Source organism: Mastigoproctus giganteus, chromosome 11, assembly GCF_048544385.1.
Source record: "Mastigoproctus giganteus isolate SK-2022 chromosome 11, ASM4854438v1, whole genome shotgun sequence".
Lineage (NCBI taxonomy): Eukaryota > Metazoa > Arthropoda > Arachnida > Uropygi > Thelyphonidae > Mastigoproctus > Mastigoproctus giganteus.
The window spans coordinates 132,113,633-132,128,204 of record NC_143585.1 but is presented as its reverse complement, the minus strand read 5'-3'; the positions used below and the strand labels follow the sequence as shown (position 1 = coordinate 132,128,204).

The 14,572-nt window shown below is 35.2% G+C and overlaps 1 protein-coding gene across 1 annotated transcript in view; it reads right to left on the bottom strand.

Moving 5' to 3' along the window:
- Positions 1-14,572, bottom strand: part of LOC150078438 (RRP12-like protein) — a 496,297-nt gene that overhangs the window by 278,287 nt on the left and 203,438 nt on the right. Inside the window, exon 16 of the mRNA XM_090384563.1 lies at positions 3,936-4,000. Coding sequence (XP_090240689.1) covers positions 3,936-4,000 — 65 coding nt within the window. The remainder of the gene's footprint in view (positions 1-3,935; positions 4,001-14,572) is intronic.

Genomic DNA, 14,572 nt, shown 5'->3' with positions numbered 1-14,572 from the left:
ACTTTCCATGGCCTCCAAATATGGAGGACTCAGTTGCTTTGATGCAAGGGCTTCCCTGTGGATTATGCAGCCGGTCCACAGTGCATCAACAGCTTTGCTTCGTATGAGTGCCTGCAGGCCTCCATAAGAGCCAGACATAGAGCGACCACCATTGGTACAGACGCAAACGCACTTAGTCCAGTCTAAGTTGTTTTCACACATGTGTCAACGACCTCAAACAAGTCTTGTGCCTTTATACCTGCAGTGATACTTTTACAAAAGAGGTCTTCCGCAATTTTGTCACTATCTTTCATTTTTTCAATTAGCTGATCATTTAGGTCTTCGGTCAGTCAAGTGTTGGATTCTACAACTGATAGTACTGTTAGATAATGGTACCTTTGAAAATAGTCTTTCCACGGATTCACTAACCATAATACCATATCCACTGCAGCTGGTAAAATTAGTTCTTCTGCGATGGTGAGGCTTTTTATACTTTGCAACTCTATATGCTACCTTGTAGGATGCTAGCAATGCATTGCTTGGTATTGATGCTTGTTTAAAAAATGTACCCTTTTGTTCTTTCAATTCATTTAAACTTCTGGTAAAATAATTACAGGGTTTTACTTACTACGCATGTTTGGCCCTCTGGAGCCAAAACCTTCAGACATAATACACACGGTGGATGCTCTTCATGATTTTCATCTACCAAAGTCTAGATAAGTACCATTATATTTCCATTTCTTCACAACTTTGCCATTGGTCTGTGGTTCGTCATCCTTTTCTTCACTCCAACACCTTTCCATATTTTGCACAAGGACTAAAAATCAACAAAATAATTCACTGAATTTCGCTAGACTTCGCAGACACTTTATCAAAACACCCTTCAGTTATGTCGATTATTGAAGGATCAGGAGTCGACAGGTATGCACAAAATCTAGGAAACGAGAAAGTATGAGAAGTTACTGGCACAGCCAAAAGTACAAGTAAATGAAAACATATTTCAAACATTCGAGAACATCATTGAAAGGAATGTAGCACAATTTAATGTTGAAACTGTGAACCACCCCAAGCTAGTAGTTCGTGTTGTGTCCTATAGATGTTGAGTATCGCTGCATTTCCTTCGAAGATTTTAAATATTCTGTGCTGTGGTGCAGTTTGGGAACCGCTGTACTAGGGTATAAACAGAACAATAGTAAATTCAAACATATGTCCATCTTTTTTTTTTTTTTTTTTTTTTTTTGGTAGTTGTTGGCGCATAGGCTTCTGTGGCCATAATGCACCTCCCAAGGTTTTTGCAGTACTTTGATCCAAGCCCGAGGCGGGAATCGAACCCGCGACCTTTGGGTTGCCAGGCAGGCACTTTACTCACCCGGCTAGCCCGGTCGGCATATGTCCATCTGTAATCAAAAGCACCACTTGACCATATTCATGTCTGCACTTTTACAAATATATTCAAAATTTAAGTGCCACCTACAAAAAGATGGAGGAGATGACAGCATACTAAAAAACATCTTGAATGTCCATTACCATGAAAATTCTCTCCCTTCAGACACGAATGAAAATATCCATGTTTGCCTTGTTTGTTAGTCTTAAATTTATATAATGAATTTGAGACAACTTCCAAAAGTAGCCAATATGATATCAAATTCACACTGTGATAATGGGCAGCATGATAAATAAACTGCAAATATTGAAAGCCTTAAAATTTCTTTACATGATTAACTTTTAACTGTTGCTCATTGAACAACATAAATCGAAAGAAACAAGAGAAAAATTACCGGGTCACTGAGTAATGAACACCAAACTGATAATCATCGTGCATGCAAACACATCTCCATAAGATAACCATATAGTATTTTCATGAATGACCAATTAGCTGTTTATTTATATTTCTTCTGATCAAATACAAATGGATACACGCTGCTGTCTTCAAAAGCACAGTAAGATGGACTCTTAGTCCATTCTTACTACTTTTGAACACAGATACAGATACAGACCACAGTAATCTTAAAATATAAATAGCTCTCAATTCAATCTCACAGCCACCGGTCTGGTTCATAAAATACTATTCAACAATGGGGACCAAGTGACCAGATTTTGAAGCCACAGTAAAGACACTGTTAAACAGACTAATGTAGTAGGTTAATGAGAACATAGCACATGCTAGTGTTTAAAAATCTGATTTTTTCCTGGGTGGTGTGACAAAAAAACTTGGTCCTGTACATATAAGAATTGCAATCTTCATTTGATTCTTGAAACATGTTTTGGTGGCTTTTGAAAGCCCTCAAAACATGTTATGTTTCATTTTTGCTTCATCCTCGTCACACCCAAATTTATATTTTTTTCTATAATGTTAAGAAATTCATCATCAATGGGAATATCAGTAATAGCCACAATGTTGTCAATCTGAAGGAAATGGAACAGTTTGTTCTAAGCTGTTTAATATTACTATCATTTCATGGAAGAGCAAAAAAAAAAAAAAAAAAAAAAAAAAAAAAACACTATTAAATGTTTTAATTAGTAACATTACTTTTTATTTTAATTTAGCATAATAAATAAATGTTTCAGAATACAAATATATTGGGTTTAGTACAGCACAATCTAGCTAAATCAAAATCTATGACACCGCAAATTTTTTTCATCAGCCGGTCAATATTTTAAAAATTACCAATGCAAAAATACAATACAATAAACTTCTGAAAATGCAACAGCCAAATGTTTAGTTTCATGCAATATCTGATCCAATTTTAATCCAGAGACATATTTGCATATCTGGAATATCTATTAAATATTATTATTATCTTATTCAATGGGAATGCTGCTAGTTTAATGTTTCCATTGTTCCAAAAGTGACTGACAACTGTGTTCATGCAGCCTTAGTGCTGTTCCACTTATCACGCTATTCAGCAGTTCTGCAAGACAAAGTGTTATTGTTAATAATAATGTATTTGTTTATTTGCAACAATGTCTACTCCATTCACCACGAATGTGAAACATATGTTTAGCGCTAATGATCGGGGATAAATCCATGCCTAGAAAATTGTCTAGAATTTTCTAAGCATGAATATAAATTAGAAATTGTCTAGGGCACATAATTCAGCAGGACCCATGGCAAAATGCTATCCAGAGAACAATATAATGCATTGTTGCATTCATTACATTATCTTTTAGAAATAATAAAATAATTTTCTTAAATAAAACTTGTTTCAAGCATCATTATTTTAAATTTTCTCCCCCAGACCTCCTGTGACCACTTACAGATATTTTGTCCGAGTCTAAAGTTTATAAATGCACCCCTTGCTATTGATAACAATAAAACCAGTGATACAGTAATAAGTAAACTACAAAAGGAATATAACAAGAAAAATTTTAGGAAAGAATATAATGCCAGTCCATTACATTCTTTCATAAGAATCATCAATAACCAGTGATACTAAGGCACAGAAACAATGAAGCTTGCTGCTGTCTCTGGTACTAAAAAGACATTAGATAAAAGACGTTACAAAAACCATAGCTAGAAAACTAGATACAATTTTATATGAATGTGTTATGGGTATAGAATTGCTCTCCTATATTTTTAATTTTTAATTTTTCTAGGCCCATTAAGATCCTAATCGAAACAGTAAAACAAAAATAACAACTAAACACATTTTTCATTAATTTGAAAATTAAGAATAATAATAAAAAAAAAAAGTTGACGAAGTTTAAAAAATGTAGTATCAGAATTAATATTTTTAGAGAAAAGATTTCTTCAATATAATTTGTTTTATGCCATAAAATTTCATAGAGAGAAATTTTACACACAAACTACTTTCATTTCTAACAATAATAACATTTTGTACTTCACAAGAAATAAAATATTATATGAAATGTATTTTTTTTTTTCTTTAATTGAAAATATATTCCTATACTTGCATTATACATTATGGAGATGAGGGAATCAACTTGATACATACCTGTGACATAATTACATTATATGTTTTTGCTTCTATCATCTTTCCTTCCTGTTCAAGCTGAACAACTGTAAAACAAAGGTTGTCAGCATGATCTAAGGTATATACTTAAATATAGAAATAAACAAAGATAAACGAACACTCAGTGGTTATTCACAATGAATAAATATACAGCAACAACAAATAAATACATACAGTGCAATTTCAGATATACTGTGGATATGATCAATGATCCCCATGAACGACCAGCATTATATGTTCCTTCTCCATATTTATCTCCTTTTGGCTTTTACCTTCCCTATTTCAAATTCTTAATTTTATTAAATTCTCCCTATTTCACCATTCTTTATATGTACTTTTAATTGTGCCATTTTGTGTATATATATATATATATATATATATATATTTTTTTTTTTTTTTTTGGTAGTTGTTGGCGCATAGGCTTCTGTGGCCATAATGCACCTCCCAAGGTTTTTGCAGTACTTTGATCCAAGCCCGATGCGGGAATCGAACCCGCGACCTTTGGGTTGCCAGGCAGGCACTTTGCCCACCCAGCTAGCCCGGTCGACTGCCATTTTGTATTTTAATTATAATGCTAGAAACAGAAGCTCTATCTATACTGTCATCTTTTCGTGCCATTCTGATGGCTGACTCTTGAAAACAACCTCAGGGTTGCATGATATATGACAATATATTTATTGTAATGTGAACCCAATGATGCATTGTTTTTTGGTAATTCGTTCCACGACCTCGGAAGTTTAAAATTTCGCAATATAGCTCTCTAAAAGGTCATTTTTATAGCGTGAATCCGTAACTAATTCCAATCATTAAAATGCACTACACTTTCATCGTTATCATATGTTCTGTTATAAGAACCAATTTTGAACAGCTTTGTGATATTTTTCTAAAGCACATTTCTGGAGGTCACGACCATAAAATAATAAAAACAACTTTCCGGTTTATTGGGCTTTTCTGTTACTGCAAGCAATTATAAACGGGTAGTAAACTCCTGTTATTGCATTTGCGAAAATACCGATAGCTGGTTTGTGTGGTTTTTTATGTTATTAAGGTGAAATGTGTTTCCCCTTTACTGAAATCTTCAATCGTATAAAAAACATAAATAAATTTTCAGAATCTTCTCTTCATTCCTTTTTTTTTTTTAAGCTTCGTTAAAATTCCTTTTTTAAACTTGTTACTCCACGCAAATCGTGTTAGTTGCAATTTGTGCATGCCATTAAAAAATGCTTATGCATGCTATTGAAATTTATAAAGAAAAGAGAAGATTATCTTGGAAACAAATGCCTCTTCAAGCATTTCTGAAGAAGATGACTTCCTTATGCAACAAACCAATGAGTGCCAAGCCAATAATGAGTTATCAACGAGTGTGCATTTAGTCGATGATGATGAAGAATAAATATTCTTTAACATTTGTAAGTCATAAATAATTTCTTTATTATTATAATTTGCTTTTCATTTCTTTGGATAAATCAATCATTGTTTAAACATAAACTAATTAGCTAACTAATTTCAATGTTGAGAACACAACCCCTATTTTTAACATTATGTCTATGGGAAATAAATTCCTGCTTTACGAGCGTGCGTTAGGAACGAATTAACTCATTCCTAACTTTACTCTAGTTCTGTCTTTACCCTATTTTATATATTTAGTAGTATTAGTATTAATAGTGGTAAATAGTGCAAAAAGTCTTAAACAAAATCATAAAAAAAAAAAAAAAAAAAACCCATTTTGCTTAATTCACATAGTTTGTATAGGTCTTCCTTTAATTTATTCCAACTATCATGCAAAAACTGCATGTTTCTCTCCTTGTGTATGGATCCAACTTGTTATGTGGTTTTTAGGAGCATTAGCAACTAAGGCCATATTGCTCCGGGATATGCGGTGGTCATTCCCTGACCTTTCCGCATCCTCCGTATTTGGTGGTGACGGGCTCGAACCCCAGTCTAATCAAGAAGCGTGTGCTACGCACTGCTGCTCCTTCCCACCTGGCTACGGAGGCACCTATGGATCCAACTGAACTCAGGATCTTTTAAAGTTGTCAGCCTTCAGCCTCAACCAGACATGGAGGTAACTTAATCCAGTAATTAAGTTAATGGAATAAGTTAACTTCATAGTATGATGCTACATCTTGCTAGCTAAAAAAGAAAACACTTCCTTCTCTCAATCAAATCTAAACCTCTTTTGAATTACATCCCCTAGCTCTACCTATCTGAAAAAGTCTTTCCTTGTAGGCATATCCCTTGGCCAATCTAACCAGAAATGTTGCCTATCTTTAATCCCTTTTCCAACATTTGAAATAATTCTCTTCTGGAAATAAAGAGATATTTAGATCTCATGTACAAAAGTGCTTCCATTCTCTTTTAATAAAATTAATCAATGTTTAGAATTAGTGCCAAGGCAGCAAACATCATGAGTTGTCAGCATAATGGGTCTAACTTATGTGTTCCCCCTCTCAGAAAAACCAAGTTTGTGTGTGCGCATGAGAGAGAGAGCTACACGAATGTTTTCCTCTAAATTTAAACACCGAATTAGTATTAGCAAATGATGCAAGAAAGCAAGCTTATAAAGCATTAGCCAAAAAATTATAATAATAATAACTAGGGGTTTCGTCCCTGCTTGTCCACCCTCGTGCATGCTTTTCTACGTAAAATATAGAGGTATGAGTAAGTCAAATCCTTTCTACGTAAAAGATGCCTGTCAAAATGTACTGATCGATATCTAATCAGGAAATGACCTATGTATTTATTTACCTGTGCATTTGTAGTGTGTGGCATTCTCAAGGTCAAATAAATATCACGTTAAAACTCCAGAATGGCGTACACCCTCCAACATGGCTGCAAGCAAAACAGCGGGAAAGCAATGATTGACCAGTTGACTCCCATATTTCAAAAAACTGACAGGAACAAAGCAGTGATTGGCAGATGCCACTGCTTTCCCCACCCCCCCTGTCCCACTTGGTTGATATGCTTAGGCCAGGGGTCAGCAACCTGTGACTCGCAAGCAGCATGCTGCTCTTTGAACATGTAACTGCGGCTCTAACTTCTAGCTCACATGAAGCACAATTTGAAATGGAGTTAGAGGACTTAAAAATCAAGGACACATGCAGTGCAAGACTAAAATGCCTTAAAACTAAAATTGAGGATTTGGAGAGGCAAAAGGCTGCCCTTGCAATTCTACACAGATGGGCAGTGATAGATAAGTTGAAAATGCAAAACCAAATTGTGTTCGATGCATGGAGTAGCTTACCAGACAAGTATATAAATTTTAAAATATTTTCGTTTGGCTTCTCTCAGTTTTTGGTTCGACGTATTTCTGGGGGCAAAAATTTTTGAACATCAACTATATTAAAAATAAATCAAGAAACCGTCCGAACAAAGCAAGTTTCTCAGCATGTTTAAAGATGAAAATTATGGCATACTCGCCTGATGTTGAGAGATTTGCTCAAGAAGTACAGCAGCAAAAGTCACATTAATTCGTACCTAAATGGATGTTTGTTACATTTTTTCAGTATTAATAAATGAGATTTGAAAATATTTTTATAATATATATATATATATATATATATATATATATATTATAAAAATAAATATATATTACAAATTATGTGATATATATCTTTTTAATAAAACACCTTCCCACTCTATTCCATTTCCTAAAAAATTTTCCGCCCCCACCTCCTCGACCTGAGGTGCAGCTCTTTGGATTCTCTCTTTTTTTTTAATTAGATCAAAAATGGCTCTTCATTCAAAAAAGGTTGCCGACCCCTGGCCTAGGGTGTTTTCCCCACATTTGCCACTGTTTTTAAATCAGGAACTCGTTTTCCCATTTTAAAACAGTAGGATGGAGGGATAAACACACTACCTAAGCTAAGCCCCCCTCCTTGACAACACAAAACAATCAGAAAAGGGAGGTGCCTTCACCTGTCAATTATCAGCGTCTTCCTCACTTCATCGAAGTACCTGCTGGTGTATACTATACTGGACTTCAGCCAATATCACAATGTAATTATTTACCTGCGTTTACATAGGTCACTTAGGAAAAGGCCTTTTGCTTTGGGTTCAATTATACATGAGGAATATCGTTGCATCAGAAAGAGCATGACTAAATTATTTAACTGAAATATTTACAAGCTATACAAATATTTAAAATATTTACAAAATACTAAACTACAGTATTTACAAATATAGAATATTCATTAATATACAAAAAATGTTACAAGGGAACATCAAATGTTAGACAGTAAATCACGTACACGAGGTTGCTGAAGTTATGGAGGCAGTTGTCAATAATTAATTGCATTTGTAGTGACGTAATTGCCTCGCCCTCTTCTCCCATTGCCTGAATAAATATCACTAGGAGGAAAACTTTTTTTAATGCATAGATAGATAATAATAAAAAAAAAAACATCCAACATCACCTATCCATCCCTTACAATGATTTGTAACAATCAACCACCCTCTGGCTGAAGGTAATCTTCTGCACATCTAAACTGTAATCATCCTTCCTCAATTTGAATTTATGCCCCCTCATTTGTGTAGTCTAAACAGGAGAAAAACTGCTATCAGAATTGAGCATGCTCAATCCATTCAAAACACCTCAATCAGATCACCTCACAAGTGCCTTGTCTCCTGACTTCAATTCATAAAACTGAATCCTTTCTTAGTAAGACCACCCTTTTGTTTCCTTCTCTGCACCCATTCCAGTAGATCTATAAATCCTTCCTAAAATGAGGCCTCCACACCTGTATGCAGTAATCAAGATGAGGCCTAACCATTGCCTTTTACAATGGAATAATCAACCTCCTTATCCCTAACATGCATGCAACTTTCTTATATAATTCACTGCATGCATGTCAAAGCATATAGGAACAGAATGCATATCCAATGGCAGCTGATTTATATAACTGCTTCCCTCTACAAAGTCTCATGGTGTTGTTCAATGCATTTTCATTTAGTTAAGTGATGGAACAAACAGCAAATATTAAATTTTAGTTCAGGAAAGTGTAATTGAAACCTACAAATTCTAAAACAAGAGGTGTACGGTAATAATGCTGTTTCTGGTTGTGGTTTTTTTGTTTTTTTCCTCCAAGATTTATGGATGGCTGTGAGGATCTGGACGTAATGATGTAATGTCTAAAACACTTAGAACACCAAAATGAGGTTTTTAAAATTTCACACATTAAATCTGCTGTAACAGGTGCATATTTTGCAAATTAATTGCATCTTATGACTGAATGATAGAAAAATAACTTCACAATAGCAAAGAAACACTGCAATTCTAAGATCTAGGGAAATGGATGATTTGTGAAAGGTTCCTCCCACAGCATTTGATTGATGGAGAGTAAAATTACCCTGCTCAGAGTTAAGCATGAAAATAGCCTTTTTTAAGTTGTTGATTATTCCCCCTCTGAAATTCAGTTGAAACAATGACAAATCGTGGTATTTCTAACATGATACACAAGGAAAGACAAAACAAGGAATGGTAATCAACATCTTCTCATATATCCAAATATATGATATCAAATTTATTTTTTCCATCCAGTTCCTTTGTAATCACATTATAATATCCTATCAAATTTGTCAGACAAGACTTTCCCTTAACAAACCTATGCTGTGTCTGAATTATTGCTGCAGTCTTGTCCAGATGATCCTGCAATGCATTTTTAACCAGTGACTCCATTATTTTACCTGGAACAGAAGTTAAACTAACTGGTCTGTAATTACATGTGTCACCCTTTGATCCCCCTTTGCGAATTGGGGATACATTTGCACATCCCCAGTCCGTCGGGACCTCCCCTGAATCCAAGGATGCTCTCATAATTATGGCTAAGGGTTTGCTTAGTTGCTTTGCTGCCTCCTTTAATATAACTGGATAGATCCCATCTACTCCAGGTGCCTTTCTTATGTTTAACTTCAACAATTTCTCCTCCACTTTGCTCTCAGTTATTACAAAATCATTAAGCACCCTGCGACATTTTCATACCTTAATAACTCCTCATGTGTGAATGTAGAGGCAAAATACTCATTCAGTTTGTTTGCTATCTGAGCAGGATCATCAACAGTCGAACCATTGATAACAAGTAGACCAATCAGATTCATCCCCTTTGTTTTAGAGTTTATATAAGTAAAGAAATCCTTGCTGTTTTTCTTAGCATCCTTTGCCAAATTTTTCTCGTAATCTGCCTTCGCTTGCTTAACCTCCTTTGTGACCTGATTACAGACTAGCTTATATCTGCCATAGGCTTCTGAGTCGCTCTTGATAATTTATATGCATCCCATGCATTTTTCTTCTCTGTCACGAGTCTCATTAGTTCATTTGATAACCATTTAGGCCTAAACCTTGAACAATATTTCTTAATAGGTATGAAACTTTTACTAGCTTCCACGATTAATTCCTCAAATGCTTCCCACTTAGAATTTACTGTTGGTAACATCATCAGTTGATCGCACTGCACAGAATTTAAAAACTGTCTGAGATCACTGTACTCACCTTTATGGAAGCAAAAACCCTTTCCTTTACCCCTGATGGTAATTATATCTCTAAGTAAATCCCACATCAGTACACTGTGATCACTGCCACCTAGTGGTTCCTTTATCTGCAAATTCTTAATACACGAATGATCACTGCTGATAACCAGATCAAGAGTATTACCCTCTCTGGTTGCCTCTCGAACATGCTGCTGCAGAAAACAATCATCCAATAAATCCACAAAAGTCTTACTAGTGTGTGAGTGACCAACCCACAAGTTTCAGTCAATATCTGGGAAGTTAAAATCCCCCATTATAACACATTCTGATTTACTAGCCCACTATTTCTCTGTACAATTGTTCATTGTACTCATTCGAGTCATTAGGCCTATAACACACTCCTACTCTTATTTCTGCTTTCGCAGTGCTTATGTCACACCAAACTGACTCTACAATGTACTGTTCATCTATATCAACTGGATGCACTTCTTTTGATTTTGTTTTTCTTAATTAACAGCATAACACCAACTCCCTTCCTATCCTGTCTATCCTTTCGGTACACATTGTACTCCCCAAATTCCAATTCTGCACTCCTAATATCAGTGTGACACCATGTCTCCGATATCCCAACAATATCCACCTTTGATGCCTTGACGAACACTTCAAATTCATCAAATTTATTTTCTATACTTCTAGCATTGGTATACATGCAAGTATACATGTACCTATCCTTATTATTAGTTTCCCTAACACATCCCATATACCCACCTGTTTCACAATGACTGCAATCAGTCCCTGAAAACCCCCAGCACCCCTTGCTCCAGGTCGCTACTTATTCTAATAGAAGTTGTGCAAGGATCACCTTCACCTCTGCCTACTTTTAACCTTTTAGTCTGGTGAGACACAAGTGCTTCAAAATCATTTTTTTTCTTTTGTATTCATTATAATTATAAATAAAATTAAATTTAAAAGTATATTCTTATTAAGCTTAAATGCAGCATTTCGATTAAGTTATTTTTCAAGGAAGGCATAATGCATCTTCATTTGCTCTTATAGAGTAACAAAATGTTCTTAAACCAACCCGTTCCTTTACCTATCCCATGGAGCCTCGGCAGTTCCTCAATGCAGTCCTTCAACATAAAACATCGAGCATCACTAGTCTAGATCATCAGAGTGAAATAAACACAACTTAGTTAATATAACAAAAAGAAATAAAGATGTGGAAAATAATGTTTATGTTATTCTCTGACAAGCAGTTGTTATGGACTATCATCAATTAGTGACAATCTATAACTTTTTTTTTTTTTTTTTTTTTATGAAAACCCCAAACACGAAAGGTATCAAAACCTATAGTACTTAGTACTGTGCATGGGTTGAAGGAGAAGTATGGGGGAGGGGGATGCCGGAAACTTTGCTCTAGAGACTAAACATGGGTTTCACCACTTCAAGCTTCCAATAAGTAAAGTGGTGGTATTTCACTGGTTGATGAAAGTCATCTACCACCTAGAGTACTGATTAATATGTTAGAATGTGTCCCACAGATGAAGAGACTAGTTCTTGAATAACTACCACAGAACTCATAAAGAGTCCTTTGGACAGGCTGCAAGCAATCTGGAACTGGATACAATTTTCAAATTGCAAAAGATGTGATTCAAGTAATTCAATGGTATTTCAAAATCAAATCTTTTTTGACACCAACTAGTGTGTGAAAAGCCATGCCTAGTAGGTCTGCACTTCGCCCTTTATTTGCTTTTATTTCAGGTCTGCTTTTTAATTTCATTTTTATATACTTAACACTGAAGTCTTGCATTTTGTCTACTTATTTATTTATGCTTCTTTGTTCTTTTTTTTTTTTTTTTTTTTTTGCGAACATGACTATATTGTTCACTGCATTGCAACAGTAAATCCACTCACACTTATAATGTGAATTTCTAAGTGTGAGTTGTGGAAGTTTGAGCACTGCTTATTGAGACACTTCTGGATATACTTGAAGACTGCACAAGAATTCAACCAGAGAATTCACACAAAATTTCTAATTCAAGTTAGTATCAGATGTAATATCTATCAAACTCTCAGACGTGTCATCCAGTTTCTCTAAAACTCAAAATGCATTTCAGACTCAGGTAGCATCGTCAGTAGAAGATGGGAAGTACTTCTGAAATGCCTGTTGCAAACAATTTAAATGTTGGATGATGCTCCCATAAACAATTTCTTCCAGACTAGATTCTGTTTCTATCCAAAAGTCATTCAGAGTTGGAAGGCTTTCATACTGCCAAAGATGCAGTACACACCTCTTCTGAAATTCAGGCTTACATTGAAAAGACGCAATTCTGTCCCTCATTGTGAATATCAACATGCTCTTTCCCTGACATATGATGTTTAGTTCATTAATTCTTCTAAAAATGTCTGCTAAGTATGCTAATTTTGCACCTAAGAAGTACTTACGAAACGGTGAAAAAGATAAAATAGGTGATCAGTATAAAAAATAATAAATTTCTGAGTGAACTCCAAAAACTCTAACAAGAACTTTTCCCCTAGAAAGTCATCTTATTTCTGTATGAAGTAACAGCGTTGTGTGTTCACTGCCCATTTCTTCGAAAAATAACTTAAACACTGCTATTAAGTGGCCTAGATTTAATGTGGTTCACTATCTTTACAGCAGCATCCAACACAGTTTTTAGGTCTCTTTCCATTGTTTTGGTGAAAAGCACTTGTTGATGGAGCACACAGTGACTACTCGAACAAGACTGTGGTAACTCATTGATACGCACCACCACCCCTGCTGCTTTTCCTGTCACTGCTCTGCCCCATCAATGAACTCATCAATGCACTTTTCCCAACTGATTTCATGTTCTATTATGTAATTATTTATGACATTAAACATTTCTTCTCCAGTCTCGTGACTTTCAGTATTTTTACAGAGCAGTAAATCTTCCTCGATTTTGTTCTGGAACAAGTAACATTCAAATATAAGTAATACTACTAGCCCTCACACATCTGCTGATTGGTCAAGTTTCAATGTAAAAGCAAAGCAGCATTTAAGTTGCAACATCAATTCTTTTCTATATCTGCTGACAGATCTTGAATGTGACATTTAACAGTATTATTAGATAACTGAACTGTTTCAAGTTTCTTTTTTGACTGTTCACCAAGTACAAAAGTTGCCATTTTCACTGTGCATGGCTTAATTAGGGTTTCTGCAATTGTATGGGCTTCTCCTGTAAGTGCAATATAGTAACTTATCCTGTAGGAGGCCTCGGTAGTGTTTCATTATCAGGTTTTAAAATTTTACCACAGCGCTCTGACATTTTGTTAATGCCCCAGGCTTACAATTGAAAAAACTAATATCTTGGCCCTTATATTCAGAATGTTTATATCCTGAATATAAAGGCCAAGATATTAGTGCATAGACATGATGTCTACGAAGTTTGCAGGTAACAGAGAACTGTTTGATAACACTTTGTTGCACAAGACGCATAGAGCATCGGGGCGAGTTCATCACCTGTATATGTAAATCCCACAGACAAACAGGAATCATTGTACTTCCATTTTTTTTTACTACTTTCTGCAGTTCTAGAACTGCTGCCGATATTTGATAGCAATGTAAAACATTGAGATTCACTTACTGGTACTGTAGTAGTACTTGATCATTTACTTAAACTATCTCTTTTTAGCCACTGATCTATGATAACTAAAAAAAACAAGTCAACGTTACTGCATGTTACTTCACTGACACTACTGTAGCTAATAAAAATAAGTACTTCACTTTCCTTGTAATTATGTTAACGCTATATGAATTGTGACTAAACTGAACTGGTGATTAGTGGTGGTGGAAACCATAGCTAGATTTTTTTTTTTTTATTATTATTATTATTATTTGGTAGCTGTTGGCGCATCGGCTTCTCTGGCCATAATGCACCTCCCAAGGTTTCTGCAGTACTTTGATCCAAGCCTGAGGCGGGATTCAAACCCGCGCGACCTTTGGGTTGCTAGGCAGGCACTTTACCCACCTGGCTGGCCCGGTCAGCTCATAGCTAGCGATTACCAAAATCTGTAGCAGGTGCAACAATGCAAGTTTGTTAATTTAACACACATATTTTTCTTTCTGCATCTACATGCAACATACTTTGCAGTCAGATAGCTATGAATATATA